Below are 20,192 nucleotides of genomic sequence, written 5' to 3'. Positions count from 1 at the left end.
ATATTGTTAAATAGTTTCAATTCATTTGGACAAACCTTACCTATACACACAAAAATTCTACTCTAAAATTTGGGCACATACTTCTACATGTCAATGGCAAGAATATATTAAAATGTTAAATTAATATTAAATTAATATTAAATTAATATTAAATTAATATATATATATATACACTAATTATTTAGATGAGCATCTACTACTTCTTCTGAACTTGTTTTCAATTTTTCTTTAGCCGTATTAGTACAGGAAACATTTTCCTGTGTGTGATCAGTCATATGCTATACCTCTCAAAACTGATCTGTTTGATGCAGTTGACCAAATACAAAATTTGGCTTATGAAAATATTATTAACATTGTATCTGAAAGAAATAGTTAGCCTCAACCCTGAAATTATGATTCACAAGAGATGATCCTTACATCAGACTGTAAACTGCATATCTCTTAGAACTGATGATTATGAAACCAAACCATACAGAGCTAAAGAATCAGGTTTTATTTTAAACATGTATGCTGGAACAGAGTTTGAAGGAGATTGCCTGTAAACTGGAAATAACAAATGCCTATAGAACTGAATATGAAATCTTCATATTCACTTCTTTATTTAGGGCTGCTATGGATTCTATGCCTTTAAAGCTTATTTTTCCAGTCAAAGGACTAAATGGGATTCAGAATAAGAATGGAAGTATATCTCTTGAGGAAGGCATGTTGTCTAGGTTGTCACTTTTCCACCTATAAGATAATTTTGAATTATTAATACCTGGAGAAATGTTCAGGTGGACACCTCTCTTTTAAGGAGGGTAATATCCTCTGGGCAGAGAAGGGAGATGGAGGAAAGGACCAACCAAATCAGAAATCCTGATCACTGTGGGACTTAGGGGATAAAGTATCCAAAAACCATCAGCTTACTGTGGTGAGCAATATCCATGCAATATCCATGGTGGAAGCCATGGTGGAAGTGATGCAGAATACCTAAAAAAAAAAAAAAAAAAAAAAAAAAGTTATGATATCATAATCTGTCTATAGGAAAATTTCAATACATTGAATCAGATTATCGAGTCAGGTCAACTAATTAACCAATATTTTACCTGTTTTTAGATTCAAAACTCCTACTTTATGTAATATCACAGTTCATTCCTGACATGCTGGAATGTGGTTATGGTTCATCGTAAAAGTTCCATTGAATTACAACTCCCAAATAATCTGTTGTTGCAGATAAAAATGCAAAATTAATTCATAGACTTTATCCCATGATAAAAGCTTGTGCAGCTTTCCAGTGCATCATTGAGTGAATTGGTTTATTAACTAATAGAAACCTCCAGGAAGGGAATTATTAGACAGTTCAGTACTCAATGGAACTCATACATATTTGCAGAAAGTAGCCAAGCTTGTAGGCCTGTAAAATTAAGCACAAAAAACTTCCTCAAAGGGAAAATTCAAAGTATGCTTAATATTTTCTTAGATTATGTCCAAAGCTGACAATCATCAACTGCCTAAAAACACTTAATAATTTTGGACATGCTGTCTTAAGTTGTATTCCAGTGTCACACATCTATTGAGACTTTCTTTACACTTGAATAACTTACCTATAATATTAGATGAAAGCATAATTTAAGATTAAAGAAATGCCAAGAAACTGAATTTAATGTAGATAAAAATTAATAGAGATAGAACCAGACACAGGGAGCAGACCATGCCAGGAAGGAGACATCTTTCAAAGAAGTACGTAGTATTATTGTCAGGTGATATGGTGAACTTGATAGATGAACAGTCTAATCCAACATTTCAGACCATGATTTCCCTTCACAATTATATTGTAGAGGAAAAATTCATCCTCATTTGACTTTTATTTCATAGCACAAAGAATAATATTGCTATTCTTTTTGTCAAGACCCATTCTGATATAATGCATCTAAGCAAATGTTCAAAACCAACTTGCATATTCCTTTGAACATAAAATTAATTGATTAGGAAAATAGATATTAAATTGTGTAATTCCACTGAGTTACAATACAGCAGATGACTTAAAAACTCATTGATAGGGCAGAATAAGTTCATTTACCATTTACTGTAGATGTAGCATCCCTTCACAGTTATATTTCTTATGGTAGTCTCCTTGAAGTCAGTTTGATTTTACTGAGTTGTTCACTTAAGATAAACAATACAATAAATGTAAATATTAAATATCCTTTGACTATAATGTTAGACAGAGCCATTTGCTGTTTAATATTTTATTATCTATTTATGGTACACTATCTGGGTATGCCTGTGGTATTTTGAGGAGTGGTGTAAGCTTGCTGAACCAGCTCTGCCTCTGTTGAATTGCAGCCACAGTAGGGTGGCTGTAAGAGACACTTACGTGGTTTCATGGCTTTTGTCTGGCTCAGCTAAAGCTCAAATCTGCCTGAAATACACCATGCCAACATAACCTATGCTATCCTTTCCACACTGTAGAGCTAACTCTTGTGGGACAGTCATTATAACTTATTAAAAGAACTTGCTAAAGAACTGAAACTGCATGCTTGCAACAGGAGGGTGAGGAAAAAGACAGTGGAAATCCAAACACCTTCTAAGCAGTGATATGTAGTCCCATGTAATATACCTGACCAATGGTCCTTATTAACAGTAAATGCAGTCTTAGCAAATGTATAGCTGAGTTCATGGAAAAGCTGCTTTCTTGCCTGCATGCAATCTGCCTCTTCCTTACTTGAGCTCTTTGCCATCTGTGACAGAGCTACTGCAGTGTGCACATTCATCTTCATAGCATAAGGTGCCCTCACTTGTGGTGGCCATCTTGAAGTTCTGGGAGTGACCAACAGCAAAGCCCTCAGCAGTCGTCTCTTAGCAGCCAAACCCAATCTCACTCAAAAATGGCCTGTGAATTTGTGGATTATTCTGTGAAACAACCTGGCTGGCTGGCAGTGCAGGTGTGCAAGCGTAAGGGCTTCCTGTGGTTTAAGATTTGACAGACTCCAGTTGCTGCCCCTAGTTATTTGACAGTGATGTGGCAACACTAAGTGGTTGCTGATGAACAGGTTTGCAGTGATCATGCCTCTGTTTTCTGTTTTTGTTTTTTTGTTTTTATCTTTTCCTCAGGGGAAATCGCTCACATCAAAGAGGTTAACCAGTCTAGTGCAGTCCTACTAAAAGGATCACCTTGTAGCATGGAAGCAGACTCAAATCATTATACATACTTTGTAGCTCACTGATTGCCTGAATCAGAGGACAGTAGAACAAGATGTTGCATGAGCAAGGACCTGACTTGTTTTCTTTTGTGTATACTAAGGCATTACAGACTCCGAGGGACTCTCTAGCCTTTCGATGCCTCCATTTCGAAAACTGTCTGCTCACTTCCTCCTTCATATCAAGCTGGATCTGTGTCTTTTTATTTTCTGCAAGCTCAAGTACAGTGAAAAAAAAGCTTCTGCTAGGCACAGTTTATTTAAAAAAAAAAAAAAAGTCAATCAAAAACTGGAAGAAATGTAAAAAAAAATGCATATATTAATAAATATACATATGGCATCACATTTATTGCACAATAAATTAGCACAGAAGGTTTCATTTCACTGATGTATTCACATTGAGAAAGAAAGCCTGTGTCTTTGTCTGTTGTCTGTATATTCTCTGTTAATGTTTCTTGCATTTATTTTTATACCATATTTAAAAAAGAACACCTTTTACTCCAGATGTATTAAAGTTGATCCTTTCTCTGTAAATTTGTGTATGTTTATATTGTTGTTTTATCTTTCATTAAAAGATGCAGAATCTCTTTCCTTTGGGAAGTTTGAGATTTTAATATTGAATCTGAAGATTAGTCAAGAGCAAAATCATTCCTAATAGTTACTTACCTTGTGCTTTCCAAAAAGTGACATGAAATGGCATTTTCTTTCTCTCAGTGACACCTAACCAAACACACTTTATTGATAATCATTTACTCTTTATTTTCTTTTTATCAAGCTAGCAGCAGTGAGACCTTTCCAGCTTGCTCATCATCACATAAGCAAACCTTTCTTTAAGCTAGACCAGGTCTGTGAGAGCACACCCTCTACAGTGTGCTCAGTTGCTGCCCAAGAGCAGATCAAGTGAAGTGCATTTTCTTAGGAATGGCCTTGAACAAATCTAGCTGAAACCATTAGTGTGTATTTTCTAAATAAGACCCTATTTCTTTCTCCTTGCTGTCTTGTGTCAATGCAACATTTTAGGCTGAAAAGGCAGCGGTTTGGGAGTGCTGAGAATAGAGCGCAAACCTTGGGTAGTAAATGCAGGAACTTGAAATTTTAATTCAGGGGCTCAGTTCAAGTATGCTGTTGCATGTCTAATACTGAGGCTACTCACAAAGACCTACTCATAGGTTTACAAGAGTGTGTAGCTGTTGTCCTTGGGACAACAGACGTGGGACCTTCTGAAGCTAAATTGAGCTGGAACCAGAAAACCTGTGCTTGAAAGAAGAAAAGCAGCACTTCTGACTGATACAGATGACGTAAAGGTAGTGGCAGAATCTCTGAGCACAGAAGTAGTGGTGTGAGCTAAGTCAAATTGCAAGTACCTCCAGGGCATTATAGGATGCATAGGACAAACATGCTCAAAGAGCCTTCTTAGCAGTGCACAGGAGAGACTCAGAACAGACAGAGCTGGTACCATCTGTGGTCTTGACTTTTTTGTGACATTGGCAAACAGGAACCTTGTTTCAAAGAGACTACCAAGCCTAAAAATGCCCCCCACCCCCATTCCTGACACAAAGTGGGATGGTCATAGACACAATCAGGCAATAAATTTGAATACATTGGTGCTGGAGTCATCTCAGTTAACACCAGCTGCCTACCTGTGTTGCTGCCGCTGGGAACAGGGCTGCTGAACTGCTATAACCCTGACTGCAACATCTCTAGAGTAATGGTCTGAACAAGCCCAGGACCAAACACATTGTACATCACCATGAATGGCTGCTCCCTTGTTGTTTTTTTCAGCTGAATTTTCTGGGGAGGTGGGATTTTTTTTGTTCTTTGTTTGCACATGCTGCTATGTTTCTGGTTTCTAACCAGAATAATAATCGCTGCGTTAAGGTGTCACAGTTTCTGTCATCATGATTCTTTTGAGCTGAATTTTATCACAGAACACTGGAAATGCCCATGAGAGCTTGATTTTATCAAGAGCTCCATCTAGATCAAGTCAAAATATTCACAGTCTAAAGAGGCCATATGAATTCTAATGAATAGCCACACTGAACCCCAGATCTTAAACTCTGAGATTTAATTTTCCTTCACCACAGCAATGTGAGCTCTGAGGCATGAACTTGGGTCCAGAAAATCCACAGAAATTTGAGCTCTGTTTCACTTCTCAGTGCCAAATGGAGATATTTATTTCCAAACTCCTGCTGCCACCAATTGCATCAGCTGGTATATTGCTGCTTTTCCTTAGGATTTAACTAATTAGATACCAGCAGCTGCTTTGAAGAATCACTCCCTTCAAATGACTAATGTTTCAAATTCATGTGTTAGATAATCATTGAACTTTACCCTAAGGAAATTAATTTTTTTTTTTTTATTTTTTCCCCTTTTTAAATCACTTTGCAACACTGACCAGCCAAGAAAAATATCTGAAGTATTTGTATTTCTGAACCCATTTTGTACTCATTCTAGTTCTTCTTTTGTTTCAATACATACAAAGCTTGCATTGAATGGCTGCCTTTTCCTATGTTTGTGCAGGATCTAACACAATGCCTGTAAAGTAAAAATGTGTATTACAGTAAGAATTTCAAAGTAGGCAGGGAGCAGTATTAAGGTTTCATTTGAACCTTGTTTCAAGTGATGCAATGCCACAGTTACCCAGGAGTGAATTTGTCCTAAACAGACCAATAAAACCTGCTCTACAGCCAGTTGATTTTTAAAGGGTTTGTCTGTGATCTCTTCATCCCTCCCATGATCTGTCATTGTTGCCACACTGGGAATGGAAGCTCCAAGTACGCATGAATATCTCCACAGAGAAAAAAACATAGATATTTATGGATGTTTGTTTCCAAACATATATGAAAAGACACTTCCACCAATTAACTCAGATTATGGCATATTTATTCTTACCATGGCAAGCAGTTGAAGTACACACTAGGCAGTGATGTATCTATTAGGAATTTCAGAGAGGTCATGTATCTCATGTATCTGCTGAGGAAAAAAAAAGGACCAAGCAAGATTTCTTTCCTCCTGGAGAAGAGCCATCAGTCAGAACCTCCTGGTGCCTCCCAGGAAGCTGGAAACACCCTTCATTGGGAAATATTTATTTTAATATGCTTTAAAGGAACCACTCCACCTGAGAACAGCTGAATATTCACCAGATTTTCTGTAAGGTGCAATTAAAAACTGTCCAGTGACCCTACAACACCAAAAAAATGGAAGGGAAAAGGCCTTAAATACCGAAGAGAGAAAGAGCAAAATGCTGAGCTGAAAGAGCAGTGGAGACTGGCCAGAAATTAATGAGCTGAAGGTGAAGACAGAAGAAAGAAATGAGAATTAATTGCATTGACCAGAACGGAACCAGCAAGGGAGGAGAACTCAGGCACTGAGCAATTTGGCGCAGGAGAGGCAGCGTGCTGCTGGTGGGATGCCAGTGCTGGGCAGAGCTGGAATCAAAGCGCAGAGAAGCAGTCCGACCAGATCATCTGTGTCTGCCCTTTTAAAGCCCAACAAGGACATTTTTTTTTTTCCTGAAAGAAAGCTCTTTATACCACATATATGGAATTTCTCTTTTTTCAAATTGCACCCCTAATGTCATTTGAAATAATAAATGCCCAGTAGTCCTCCAAGAAATAACAAATGGGAGCAAAAAAAATAGTTCCAGAAAATGAGACCTACAGGAATGTGTTTAGGATGTTTATTTATTAAAAATATGGAAGAAAGCCACAGCAGACAACTAAAGTGAGAGAAGACTGTTTTCTTTAAGTAACAGTTGGGAATCACCAGTGATTTTTTTGTGTGTCTTCCATTTGTTTATCTTTATGCCAAATTATATGATTAGCAGCAGCTGCTTGAATTTAGATTTTAAAATTACCATATTTTAATTTCCTTTCTAGCTAGAGATGTCATGCACAGAACCAGCACCACTGAATTTATTGACTTAAGTGCATAAAACAGAAATTTTTCTAAAAGAAAATTAAGAACTATAGATACCTGTATAAAATAAGATTTTAATCCCAAGATATTCCAACAAATTACCAACAATTTATTTGTACATATTCTGTGTCCATGATTCATTTAAGCATGTTGCTAAGTAGTTCTGAATAATACAGTTCTGAATAATACTAGGCTAAATAGGTTAATGAAGTTATGCTGAAGGAGCCCCAGTATCAAAGACATGGAAGCAGAGGACAATCTGAGGCCAGGCTCCCTGTGGTTGTGCTATTCTGGACTGTGGAGTCCTCAAGTGAGGTTTGTACAAATAAATGGGTTTTGTTTGTACAGACATTGGCTTGAGGACTGCAGAGTCTCCCCAGACACTCATTATCTCTGCTACTGCATTTTTTTCCCCCCTAATATCTAAACTAAATCTTCTTTGCTTCAATTTATCCCTTTAGCCCTTATCAGGCTGCTACATTCACTGTAATAAAATGTCCCCTCCATTTTTGCTCAAATATGTAAATAGCCATTGCAATGTTACAGTGCCCTTTGATTTCCTTCCTGGTGTTTTCTGAAGTGTGGTTTTACTCTGCTGCTCTCCTCCAGCTTTCACAGAGGATGGAGCCTGGAGCAGGCTGCAGTGCTCCTGCCCAAGCTTGACTGCTACAATTGCAGTGCAGGCTGTACTTCTGTCTGTAGGCACAATAGCAAGGCTTGCCCTTTTTGTAGTAGAGAGTCACTGCTGAATCATTTCCTGTGTATGAGGCACTGTGATGCCCAGCTCCTTTGCAATAAAACATAGGTGGTTTTTCCCCCTTGGTGTGTATTACTGGATCAGTGAGATGTCTGGCTGTCCATTGGATAGCATCCAGTTTTGCAGACTGTTCTTCTCTTTTACTAAGGTCATTTCTCTTTTTTTAAAAATCCTAACCTCTGACGTACTTGCAGACCATTTTCCTTCTGGTATCTCTGTGTATGGGTAGGCGTGAGGAATCTGCTGTCCTGATTCTGTAACACTGATGCATGAATGATAGTGATTATCCTCATCACTATTTGCCATAAGGGATTTGTATGTGCAAATTGTTAAGAGAAATTGCCATGATAATAAACTCTGAAAACCTGCACAAATTCTAGATGATAACCCTTATTTACAAGGGTGGACATGGATAGTAAATATCAAACAATATTAAGATACGATTGTAAATGTTACCTTGTTAGTGGCATTTGCACAATTTTTATTGTACTTTTTCTTCACTCCCAAAATATATTCTGACACATTTGCCTTGTCTTTTTTTTTTTTTTTTTGATTTAGCTAGATTTTGAAACTTCTCATTAGATTCATTATAGATGTCACCTTTCAAAACAAATGCTATTTACTACCCTTGCTATTAACCTTGTGGCTGCTGCTTCTTCTGTGTCACAGAAATGAAGCTTTTCATTATTCATATAACTCTCCTATCCACTTCTTTATTTCTTTCCGCCTTTCCTTTTTGAAAGATACATGGCAAGGGCATTTTTAATGTAACTTTTCCACCTTTTTGCTGAATGCATAACCTGAAATCTATGACCTTTTTTTTTTTTGAGTTCATCCCTTTTTGTGCACTGTTCTTTATATGGCTCATCTGTTCTTTTAGATTCTCTTTCTTCTCTTCCCCTCCCTGGCAGTAACACCTTTTTAGGATTCACAGCCTTTTATGGTTCTTTTCTTTTGTTCCTCTGATCCTCATTCTGTTCATCCCTCCTGCATGTTCCTACAGTGACCACAAATACTCTGCATTTCCCTCCTCTGTTCTGTCTTTCTTGGACTTTAAAGAAATCACACGGGGAAAAAAAAAAAAAAAAAAAAAAAAAAAAGAAAGCTGGTCAGCAATTGGGGCCAGGGCTGATGCAGAACATGCCTTTGACCATGACCTGACCTGATCTCTCCTGGGACCTTCCCTGGTGCCTTCCTTTCCTTTTCCTGTCCTGCTCCTTCCAGCTCTCTACACTTCCTCCAGCCACTGCTGCCCCAAACTCCTCGCTTTAGGGGATGGTTGTTAGTGGTGGCACTGTCTCTGTTAAAAATGTCCTCCAGGTCTCTCCATAAAGGCAGGTTCCTGCCCCCTGCTGGGACCCCCCCATGACTTGTCTGGCTGCTTGCACCTGCCAAAACAGGAATGGAGATCTGGACCATCTGGCTTTTTCTTCCTTCCTTCCCATGTAAACTTATCTAACGTTGGTAAACAGCCCATAAATGACGTGTATGATTGAGGCAGGGGAGGCGTAGGGGCTGGCAGGCTGCTGGCGTTGAGGGAGAAGAGCCTGGGGTGATGTCCTGGAGAGGGGGTGTCTATGTCTGGTGGGGAGGCCTTGCTGCTGACCTTACAGGAGGTAGGAGAGAGATGGGTAATCCTTAGCATAGGTGCACTGGTTAGGTCTGGACAAAAGGAAGCTTGGTTGGTTACTCATGTGTTGGGCAGGACAGGGAGCAGGTGATGAGGTCACTTGCTGTGGGCATTGTGATCTAGAATAAACTAGGAGCTCGAATGTCCCTCAGGGCAACAGAGGGGTGGGGGGCCCAGAGGGTGGCACAGAGCATCCCAGCTTCTTGTCAAACTAAGTGTCTGCGGGAGGTAGGAATGAGGGTTGAAGCCCAAGACTAGAAAATGTTTCCAAGTCCTGATCCATACTGGTCTAGGAGGTAGCCCCAGTGAAACTAATGAACAGGGGTATGGAAGCTCACATTGTAGCTGAAATCACAGGTAGTTTTCTGAGGGGGTGGGCATAAGTGTCAAATTTCATCAAAGGATAGCCTTTCTAAAAATGTTCTGGTGTTTTAAAAGGATACACTAGCAGCAAGATAGACATATAATGCTTACTTAATGATGGAATCATTTTCCAGAAACTCAGATTTAGGGAATAGCTAAATTTGTAATTGTGAAGTCAGTTTGGGTTGCTTCTTTACTTCTTTTTCCATCCCACCTGAATTACTTCATGAACCTTGCTGGGACTTCGGCTAAATCTCTTCTCTCGCTTTCCTTCTCAATTGTTTTCCTCGTCCTTTATTTGTCTCTGTTCCAAATCCTAGATGTGGGACAGTAACTGCAGCTACTGGTGCAAAAGGATTTTAATTTGTATGTTTATTTTCTTCCTCTAATGGGAACACAATAAAACACAATATCAGACTTTCATTTTGTTCCAAAGGGCTTCTTCCGAATGCAATTCCTGTCATAGAAACCCATGTGATCTATTTTTTCTGTATTATTGTGTATTTTTGACATTCAGACATTTTACCTGGGTGAAGAAAAAAACAAAACAAAACAAAACAAAAACAGAACCTGAAAGTTATCTGAAAGTTATGATTTCTAGATATTTTTTCTGGCTACTGCAACTCCATTGCTGTGTTAAAACTGCACTTTGGGATTCCCATCTGCAAGGAGAGCTGAGCATCTGCTGATCTTCCAGTGCCTCTGTTGGCATCTCCCACTGCTTTTTCCTGCCCCAAACTTCCAACACACTTCCAACAAACTTCCACTGAAATAGAGATGTGATACCTGCGAGACTGACTTCAAGGAGTATTTATCCTTTGCTCAGTAGGTACATTGCTGCTTGCTAGCTAGATGTCAGTTGTGTCACCTCTTTGGTACAATCCGGTGGTGTTTTTCTGTTTGTTTGTTTTTGTTTTCTCTCAAAAGCTATTTTGGACAACAACTCCTCCCACTCCTCTCACCCCAGACCACACCACATGCTGGGAGTGCGTGTTTGTTTCTAGGAAGGTTTTGAAGGCAGTGTCTTTCCACCAATGGCACAGACAGGGCAGAGTGCCTTTGATCACTTTGTCTTTTTTATGAACAGTAGAAAACAAAAACCCAAGGTTTGGAGACCAGAAGACCTGGAGGAAAAAAAAAAAAAAAAAAAGAGGGAGAGTGAGGAGGGAGGGATAGAGCATAAAAATAACCTCTGGGAAAGTGAGGCCAAGGTTAATCACCAGCCCCACACGGTGGCCACCAGCTTCTGTATGCTGAGAGCACCTGTGGGTGGCTGCAGACCTCCTGCTCCACATGTCATCAGCAAAGCATCAAGCATAAGCAGAAGAGGAGAGGGAGGCCGCAGGACACGTATGTGCATGGTGGCACTGCCTGGCACAGAGCTCAGCACTGGAAAGCAGAAGGCTGAGGCCAGGCCTTGGGAGATTGGGAGGAGCCTGGTTTACATACCCTTCAAACCACACTTAGCCTGCAGCTTTAATTTTTCATCTAAAGAAAGTTTGCATTGTGTAGAAGAAAAGAAAAAAGGAGAAAAGCCTTTACATACTCAACGTGGCGAAGACTTTTAATGTTGCCCTTAGATGTCGCATCCTTTTCCAGGCCCTGAAGGTTCCTGTGCCTGGGTGGAGCTCACTGCTCCTCATTACTGAGGCCTCACGGTCTGGTGGCTGCTGGCGCGTTCTTGCTTGGCCAGAAAAAAGCTGTCTGCAGCAGTCAGCGTCCAACCTTAATGTAATGCAGAAAGGGTTCCTTTTAACAGCTCTCACTCCTGGATACTGTAACACTGTGTTTATTGGTACTGACATGGTAGCACTGCCATGGCCAGCGTATCAGAACCGATCTGCTACAATACGGCCAAAATTTTAATTTCGCTAAGGAAAAAAACTGTAATCTGAATGGCACTGCTTACTTTGCCTTGTGTAATGTTTTAAAATACAAATTATGTAAGTTTATTGGATGAGACATTTTTGGTATTCAGTATAATCCGTCATTTAAGAAATCTAAATAGAGCATAAAATCAAAAACAAAGGAAGCAAGATAAGTCAAAACAATTTTCTTTACCAAAGTGAAGCAAATAGTTTGCCGCTGTAAAAGGTGGTGGTATTTATTTTGTGTTTGGGGGGGGGAGGTGGAGGGGGCTTGGTTTCCTTTTTGCCTGGTTGACCGATTTTAGTTGTTTGTTTTATCCCTGGTTGTTCTGCAGTGACCATCTCCCCCTTCTTTCTATTTGAATTTATTTTCTGTTCAGAGAACTGGCGGAGAAGCCAAGTTTATTTTCCTAAGTCCTCGGCTGCGGTGCCGCGAGCTTTGCTTCCAGCGACGGCACCCGGCGCACCCGCCGAACCAGGTGTCACCGGGTGCCCTCAGCACAGGGTGCCCCCAGCCCTGGGTACCCTCACGCTGAGGCCACGTGGGGCCGTCGCAGCCTGCCGTGGGCAGCTCGTGGGACGCGAGTGACACCTCGTGGGGGCGCGCAGCAGCTGCCGTCGGCAGCCCCACCGCAGGGGGCTCCGCGCCTACACGGGCGGCGGCGGGGGAAGGCGCCCACGCGTCCCGAGTGAGGCCACGGAGGGGCGTGGGGCAGGAGCAGGGGGAAGGACGAGGGCCAGATCCTGTCCCTTCCCCGTGGGAAAGGCGTATCAGCGTTGTCCGACTCCTCCTCAGCTTTCTTCCTGCCGGAAAAGCAGAGCATAGGGGAGAAGGAGAAATGTTCATCTGCGGGGCTCACCACACTCCGCCCTCCGTGCCTCGCTGAGAAGGAGGAGACACCCCGCATCTAACAGCTGTGCTGGAACCTCCCTGCCTTCCACCTGCACGGCCGAATGACACATGCGTGTGCCAATATGATGCAGACAAATACATGGGTTTCATGTGCACTGATTTCAGGCTCCTTTGCCCTCTCTCCAGACCCTAGTCCATGTGTGGGATTGCTGAGAGACCAGCTCTGTGTATTTCAGCAATTTCCATCTAATGTTTTCTTGCATGTCCAATTCCAGCTTTACCTCACTTAGTGAGGTCAACCTTCAGGCCAGGGCTGTAAACCCCAAAGTCTTCAGACACTGAACCACTTTTGGGAAGCTTTTCTATGGAAAATCATGTAAGTGGGTAGATACATTTCAGCTTTAAACCTTGAGGAATGAAAAGAATGTTTTTGTTCCATCACAGACATTGGTAATAGACAGCCAATCTTCATTACATAATGTTTAATGAAGAATATATTAGGTACTTATATGTAATATATTTTATGTCCAGACTGAATGCTCTGTAAAGCAATTGTCCTGGCTTTAAGGGATGGAGAGAAGGTTTGTCTTTGGTTGGATATATAGCACTCCCCTTTGGGATGGTGTCATTTGGTAATCTCTGCCACATGTTCTTATGAGTAGGATGTTTTTGTTTCCTTACTGTGTCTCCCCTCAAGTCCTGCCGGGTAATATTTCAGATGGTCACGGTCAGAAAAAGCGTGTGACAACTTCCAGATGTTCAAGTAATCAAAGCAGCCTGCAGATCTAAGAGAACACACCAACAGACAAATGAAGGATAACTTGAAGGGCCACGGTCTAAGTGGGGGGTCACGTTCCAAGGCGGTGCAGCAGGCTGAAGGATAGCCTTTGAATGTCTGGAGGCTTCCCCAAAGTCTGCATCACTTGCTGAAAACAAGAAGGCCTGATGATGTGGCTGAGCAGGAGTGCAAGCTGACTACACGGGCTCCAGTCGTGGTTCCCCAGATCTTGCAGTGGTGCTGGCTTCCCGGAGAGTGGAGAGGGCCGTGGTTGTGCCAGCTGCTGGCTCCTACCTGAGGGGTGTGGTGGGCCCTGGGGAGCAGGACCATGCCCAGCTGCTGGCCACCCCAGCACTGTACCTGGGCTGCCTCCACTGCGGTTGGCAGGCCCTGGGGGCAGGCTGCACTCACCTCTTGAGCAGGTGGCCTGCCTGCCACTGGCATGGCCCTAGCTGGGCAGTGCCGGCACTTGTGTAGGTGCCAGTAGTGAGCACACAGCTGGGCTCTGGGAGCTGCCCATCAGATGTATTCCCAGCTGGTTGTTACTGGTTCATCTTCCTGGCTATATAGAAATGGACATGGCAATTGAAAACACACGGTGGGGCATGATATTCCTCAGTGGTAACGTAGACACATTCTTCAGAAAGAAATAATGTAAATATAGAAAATAAAATAATAATAATAATAAAAAAGCTGCTTATACATGGTGCAGCACACATGGAGCAACACTCATAGGCAGGACAGTCTTGTCCCTGGACTCAGCAGAGATAACGCTCCCACCCCATGGCATCCTACAGCAAGACTGCTGGTGCCTTTGTGTACGCAAGCATTTTGTGTGGCAGTGCCTCCACTGTGGACAGCACATCCTTTGAAACAGATGTGCTGTACATCTGCCTGCTGTGTGTAAAACTGGCAGAGCTCCACTGGAAAACTGGTTTTCAAAGTGATGTGGAGCACCGGTAGGGGGCAAGCATTGTTGTTATTCTTATTACTATTAATTACTGCTACAACTACTGATATTGCTACTACTAGTGGATATGGTTTAGAGACGGGAGTTCAGGTTGATGGTTGTATTTGATGATCTTCAAGGTCTTTTCCAAACTAGATGATTTGGTGTTTCTACTGCTACTACTGCTACCACCAGTAATTTGTGTGGAAATATTGCTGGCTGAAAACCTGTCAGTTGCTGATGGAGAAAGGGAAGATCTGATCCCTTCCAAGGAATAGCTGGATTTTTGAAAGTTGCTGTGACTTATGCAGGCCATTTAGTGACAGAGCTGAAGTTTTTGAAGCATTACTGTTTGGGAGATTGCTACCAAATGTTCTTTCCCCTTGACATCAAGGCTTTATATAACTTTTTATGCAATCCTACATAGTTCTTTTACTACTTGGAATCTAATGATGTAGGATGCTAGAAAACTGAGATCCATGCTAGGAAAAGAAACAATTTTGTGACAGTTTGTTTAACAGCAAAGGTGTCTTTCATCAGACAGGCTCTCCTTATTGCATTCTCCAAGCATTTGGAGAATTTCTGGCAAGATTATTATTTGGTTTCATTCTAAGAATCACTGTGTAACTACATAGAGGGCAAAAGAACAATATCTTGCTCACCTGGCACATTGGATAATGTTGTCTGTGTGCATGGATTGGGAAGCCCGAACCTGAGAACTACATTGGTAGTGGTGTAGTGGCTTTAGAGGAGGCTCACCATGGCAGAGGTGAACAGCCTGGAAAGCATCTGTGGACCCAAAAGTGAGGAGGTGTTGCAGTTCACAAGGATACCAGTACCTGGATAAGCTGCAAGAAGCTGTTGGCTGTGAAAAATTGGATCTGGGCAAGTACAATGGAAATCTATTGAGATGAGTGATCTCCATCCTAACTCATGTCTGTAAGACAAGGATAAAAAGGTCCTTTTATGTTGTACACCATGAAAATTTTTGGAGGCTTAAGTTCTTCTTACATTGGAGCATCAACAGCATGTGTCTCCACAATTTATAATGCGGTTGTCAAGACTACCAGCTCTTTTCACACATCCAGAGAAAAAGTTGCAATTACCTAAGTATGGCAAAATAGAAATGGAAACCATTCCCTGCACTGGAAGCTGACTCGGGAAGGACAGATCATCTATGGGGAGACAGGATAAAGAAAATGTACTGACTCAGAAACCAGAAAACCATGGGAGAAAAAAAAAAAACAGCCAGCATTTGTCAGACATCTACCCACCTCTCTGTTATCTGCCTATTTGAGTGTTTTTATTTACGGAAAGGAGCTCTTCTGATTCATTTATTCATTTATTTTTAGGAATTAAAAATCAAAGAAGATCAAGGTTTCTCTGCCATTGTGACAAACACCAAAATTCATTAAGCACAAATGCATAGGCATGCCCCTTGTAAGCTGGTTGTTCCACTTGCATGTTTGGTGTGTTTCAGACCACATGCCTGGTCTCCAGTCAAGGTTCCATAGTTTAGAAAGAATTGCAGTTCATTCTTCAGAAGATGTGTCAGTCTCTGTTATGGATTAAGAAGACAAAATATGCTTTCCACATTTACTCTTCTAGCAAGGGATGATTTTTGGAGGATTTGCTAGTCACATAATTCCAGTCACATTTCTTAACATGTCTGGATTTCTTTGTGGTTAAACTTAGACTCTGTCCTTCTTGGATTTTGCAAGGCTTGCTGGGGGTGCATTTACCTGTGCAGTGTTTACCATTTATTTGTCATAATTAATACTTACCATTGCAATCAGTGTATTCTATTAAAATCATTTTGTCAGGTTAAAAATTGCAAATTAAAATATTCTCACAGTGGGAGGACCCTATATGCAATTTTTGCAATAAAAATTCTCCAATTGTTTCCAATTTGATTGGCACTTGCAATGAAAGATAAACCTTTCCTGTTAGTAATACCTAGATGTGATCTTTCTGAAGCTTCAGATACGAATGAACTCTCTCTGAGTTTTGCAGGTACTTTAATTTCCCAGCCTTCCCTGTGGCTCGAGTAACCATTTAAAAAAATAAAAAACAATAATAATAAAAAAAAACACATAAGCAAACAAAACAAACAAACAAACAAACAAAACCCGACACCTCTATCCAGTATTGTCACATCTTCTAATTTGCTTTTCCAGTTTTCTTTCAATTCATTTATTTATTTGCAGCTTTAGCTCCACTTTTCCCCTTTTCCTTGGTGTTGTGGTTTAACCTGGTCGGCAGCTAAACACCACACAGCCATTCTCACCCTTCCCCCTCACTCTCTGGGATGGGGGACAGAAACGGGAAAGTGAAGCCTGTGAGTGAATAAAGACAGTTTATTAAGACAGGAAAATACTAATACTAATACTACTAATAATAGTACTACTACTACTAATGTGTACGAAACAAGTGATGCACAATGCAATTGCTCACCACCTGCTGACCCATGCCCAGCCTATCCCCAAGCAGCTGCCCCCCTAACCCCCCCCCCCCCCCCCCCCCCCCTTCCGGCTAGCCACCCCTATATATTGTTTAGCATGATGTCTGGAATACCCTTTTGGCTAGTTTGTGTCAGCTGTCCTGGGTCTGTGTCCTCCCAGCTCTTGCTGCACCCCTAGCCGGCCCACTGGCAGGACAGAGCAAGAAGCTGAAAAGTCCTTGCCTTAGTATAAGCACTGCTCTACAACAATTAAAACATCAGCATGTTATCAGCACTCTTCTCATCCTAATCCAAAACATAGCACCCTACCAGCTACTAGGAGAAAAATTAACTCTGTCCTAACTGAAACCAAGACACTTGGGAACTTGGAAAATTCTCTCTTCTTCCCTTTCTCTGCCTCCTCTTCTTATTCAAAGTCTCTAGTCTTTCCCATATTTTAATAACAATCATTCTGATCTGCTTACTTCAGATCTCAGCCAAATCCTAGTAAAGTCAATGGAAAGGTTTTCCCTGGAATTTTAGATGTGTTTCTTCTGACTCCTTCTGTTGCATTTTTTCTTTCCTCTTTATCCTTATTGCTGCCTGACTGGCTGATTTAAAAAAATATTTTCAGTACAACTTGTCCTCAGTTGACTAAACTGGTAAATAATGGATAAATATAGTCTTGACTGAGAACAGCTTTCTGGCAAAGACGGAGTACAGAACTAAAGAAGAATTTTTCTCACCTTGAGTCATGAGATCGGATTGGTTAAATTAAAACCATTTACTTAACTTGCCTGTACAGCACACAAAAATCATAGATGCCCTTGTACTGATATTTTGTGCTGCCCACACTACACTCGCTACAGCACCTGGGTAGTAATTTTATTCTGTGAAACAGAAATAGACTGGGTGTATTTCTTTCTTTGTATCAAAAGTAGCACAAATCACATTTATGTATTTAACCAAAAACGGCTCAGGTTTATTTTTCCCAGTGGTTCTTTTTATTTTATTTATTTATTATTTTTTTTTGTATTCTCCATCTGGAAAGGAAGTTTTGTTCTGTTGTAACCTTCAATCTTCAACACATAACAGTCATATTATGAATTCCTCAGTGTCCTAAGGCTGGCTACCTACCTTTGTAGCTCAGTCCTGCTGTGACAGTACTGTCTTCATATCAAAATGTGCTTACTCAGCCCACAAAAGGGATGTTTCTATGTTTGTTGAGGTGAAACTTTGCATATTGCCTAAAAAGCATTCAGAAGACTTTTATAAATGTATTCTATGCATCTATTCACACAGAGGGACTAGTATTAAAAGTATTATAGTGTTCTCAAAACACATAGTAAAAGTAAAAACCTAACATGCAACAGCAATATGAATATGTCATTGTATTTTGAATTTTTACTGTAATAAATTATAGCCATAGTTCATACAACCCAGCTATTATCTCAGATTGTCTCTCTGCAGAATCACAAAAACAATCTGAGTCATCCTGACTTGATTCATGTTCAGTTCCTGTTTTGGAAGGCTTCTCACCATCATACAGGCTGGTAACATTATTTTTATGTGAAAGCTTAGATTCTGTACAACTGCTCCACAGTCTATGGCGGATTCTGCAGCATGAATCATGGAAAATATGCATCCTTGGTTATTTGTAGATGGTTATTTTTGCAGAAATTAATCTAGAAGAGTCAAGGGGATTTTTTTTATTTTTTTTTTTTCCATTGTGATACATGTGGCTTTTTGGCAGACTGATGGGAATTGTTTGATGGACACTTATCAAACATATCAAAAAATGTTCGGCATCTGAAAAAGGGGAAAGAGAGAGTTGACACATGGAGTCAAGACTGAGTATGAACCAGTTTTAGAAAGAAAATAAATTTGCCTTCATGAGTAAAGCCAAGCACCAGAGGGTTGTTTCCCTTGTTCTCTCAGGGTCCTCTGCACACTCTGTCATTAAATTCTCATGAAACTTTTATTTATCTTTGTCGTGGCTTTAACTTTACCTATGTATAATCTATTATTTCAATTAGTATATTAAGGATATATTTCAATTAATACATGGAGCTGATTAATTAATAAATGACTTTGGCACCCTCTGCTGAAAAACATGATAGAAATAGAGAAAGTGATTTCTGCTTGCCAAGATTCCTTTCATCACTTGAGAGAGACATCTCTGAGGTGAAAATTCAGCACAGTAACTCTGGATAATACCTTAGACATGAAGTGAATAATAATGTGTGGCTTCAGGGAAATGAAGCTACACAGAATAATGATGTTACAAGCTAATGTTTCTGCAGTGGAACAGTTCAACAGGGAGTAGCTCTGTTTCTGGTAGTATTCTGCAAAAATATGGTACTAGTTTTATTAGTAGTAACAGTAGTATTATTAAGTCTGGCAGGAGAGTAAAACCATCACTAAAAACATTGTCATATGTTACAAAGATTAGGGTTATCATATGTAATGAGGATTAAAAGATCTCTAGAAGAGAAAATCTGAAGTGCTTGATCATTTGATGGCAGGCAAATGAAAACCAGTCATTTTTACTGCAGGAAAAGATGAGATCAGGCATAGAGAGACACAGAGCACAGGCTGTGCTTGCTGGTGGGACCACTCTCCACCAGGGACAGGAGAGATTAACAAGACACATAGACTTATGTCCAGATCATTGTCTGGACATGAATTCCAAGTGTAAAACTGGTCCCAAACTGCTGCAATTCCTGGGAATATATATTTTTGACTTGTTTCATCAATATGTGTGTTGAGCTCTGAAGCATGCTTCAGGCATTCCTACAATCTGCCTGAAAAGTGAAGAGGGTGCAGGCAACAGCTTCGAGAGCAATTAAATGACTGGAAAAATACCTTCTAGCAGAAGCTTCAGGAACCCAGTCCTCTAACAGAAAAAAAAAAAAAAAAAAAAAAAAAAAAAAAAAAAAAGGGTTGGTTAAAGGCAGGCGGTGAGTACTTCAGGACTAATGCTCTTCCAGTCTAGAAAATAATGATATAAAAAGATCTGATTCACAGGAGGAAATGGCTACACATTTCATCAGTGAAATACGCAGTTATTGGCATGGATTACAATAGGCTATTGGCTATTGTGGCTTTTCTTACATTAGTAATTTTTAAATTGAGAATGGATTTTTTTTTTTGCTTGTTTTTTTTTTTTTTTTTTTTTTTAATCTAAAAGATGTACTCAAGTTTAAACTGGATCTAATTCAAGGATGTTCTGTGTCTGAAATGGTGTGGTTACATGACCACGTGGCGACTTCTGGTTTTATAATCTGAAAATCTGTACTCTGACAAATAAGGCTTGAGGAGCTTTTACTGTTGTTGGGACTTTGCATTCACTGATGCTCATGTTTACAGGGGTCAGTGCTCACCTTTGTTCCTTCTTCTGGTCCAGCTTAGTACTGACTGGTAACTGCTGCAGAGCTGCACTAGGCAGAACTCTCCT

The 20,192-nt window shown here is 40.5% G+C and overlaps 1 protein-coding gene across 7 annotated transcripts in view; it reads left to right on the top strand.

The window, feature by feature from the left end:
* Positions 1-20,192, top strand: part of RGS7 (regulator of G protein signaling 7) — a 273,357-nt gene that overhangs the window by 238,694 nt on the left and 14,471 nt on the right. For 3 of the 7 annotated variants that reach the window (XM_068676303.1, XM_068676302.1, XM_068676309.1), the window contains one exon: positions 3,284-10,409. The exons of 1 other annotated variant lie outside the window; for it this stretch is intronic. In XM_068676303.1, coding sequence (XP_068532404.1) covers positions 3,284-3,502 — 219 coding nt within the window. In that variant the 3' untranslated portion in view covers positions 3,503-10,409. 3 more of the 7 variants (XM_068676308.1, XM_068676304.1, XM_068676305.1) reach the window with 2 other exon arrangements.

This window comes from Anas acuta, chromosome 3 (assembly GCF_963932015.1).
Source record: "Anas acuta chromosome 3, bAnaAcu1.1, whole genome shotgun sequence".
NCBI classification, from domain to species: domain Eukaryota; kingdom Metazoa; phylum Chordata; class Aves; order Anseriformes; family Anatidae; genus Anas; species Anas acuta.
Note: the sequence above shows the minus strand (reverse complement) of the source record. Positions and strands in the feature narration are given on the sequence as shown.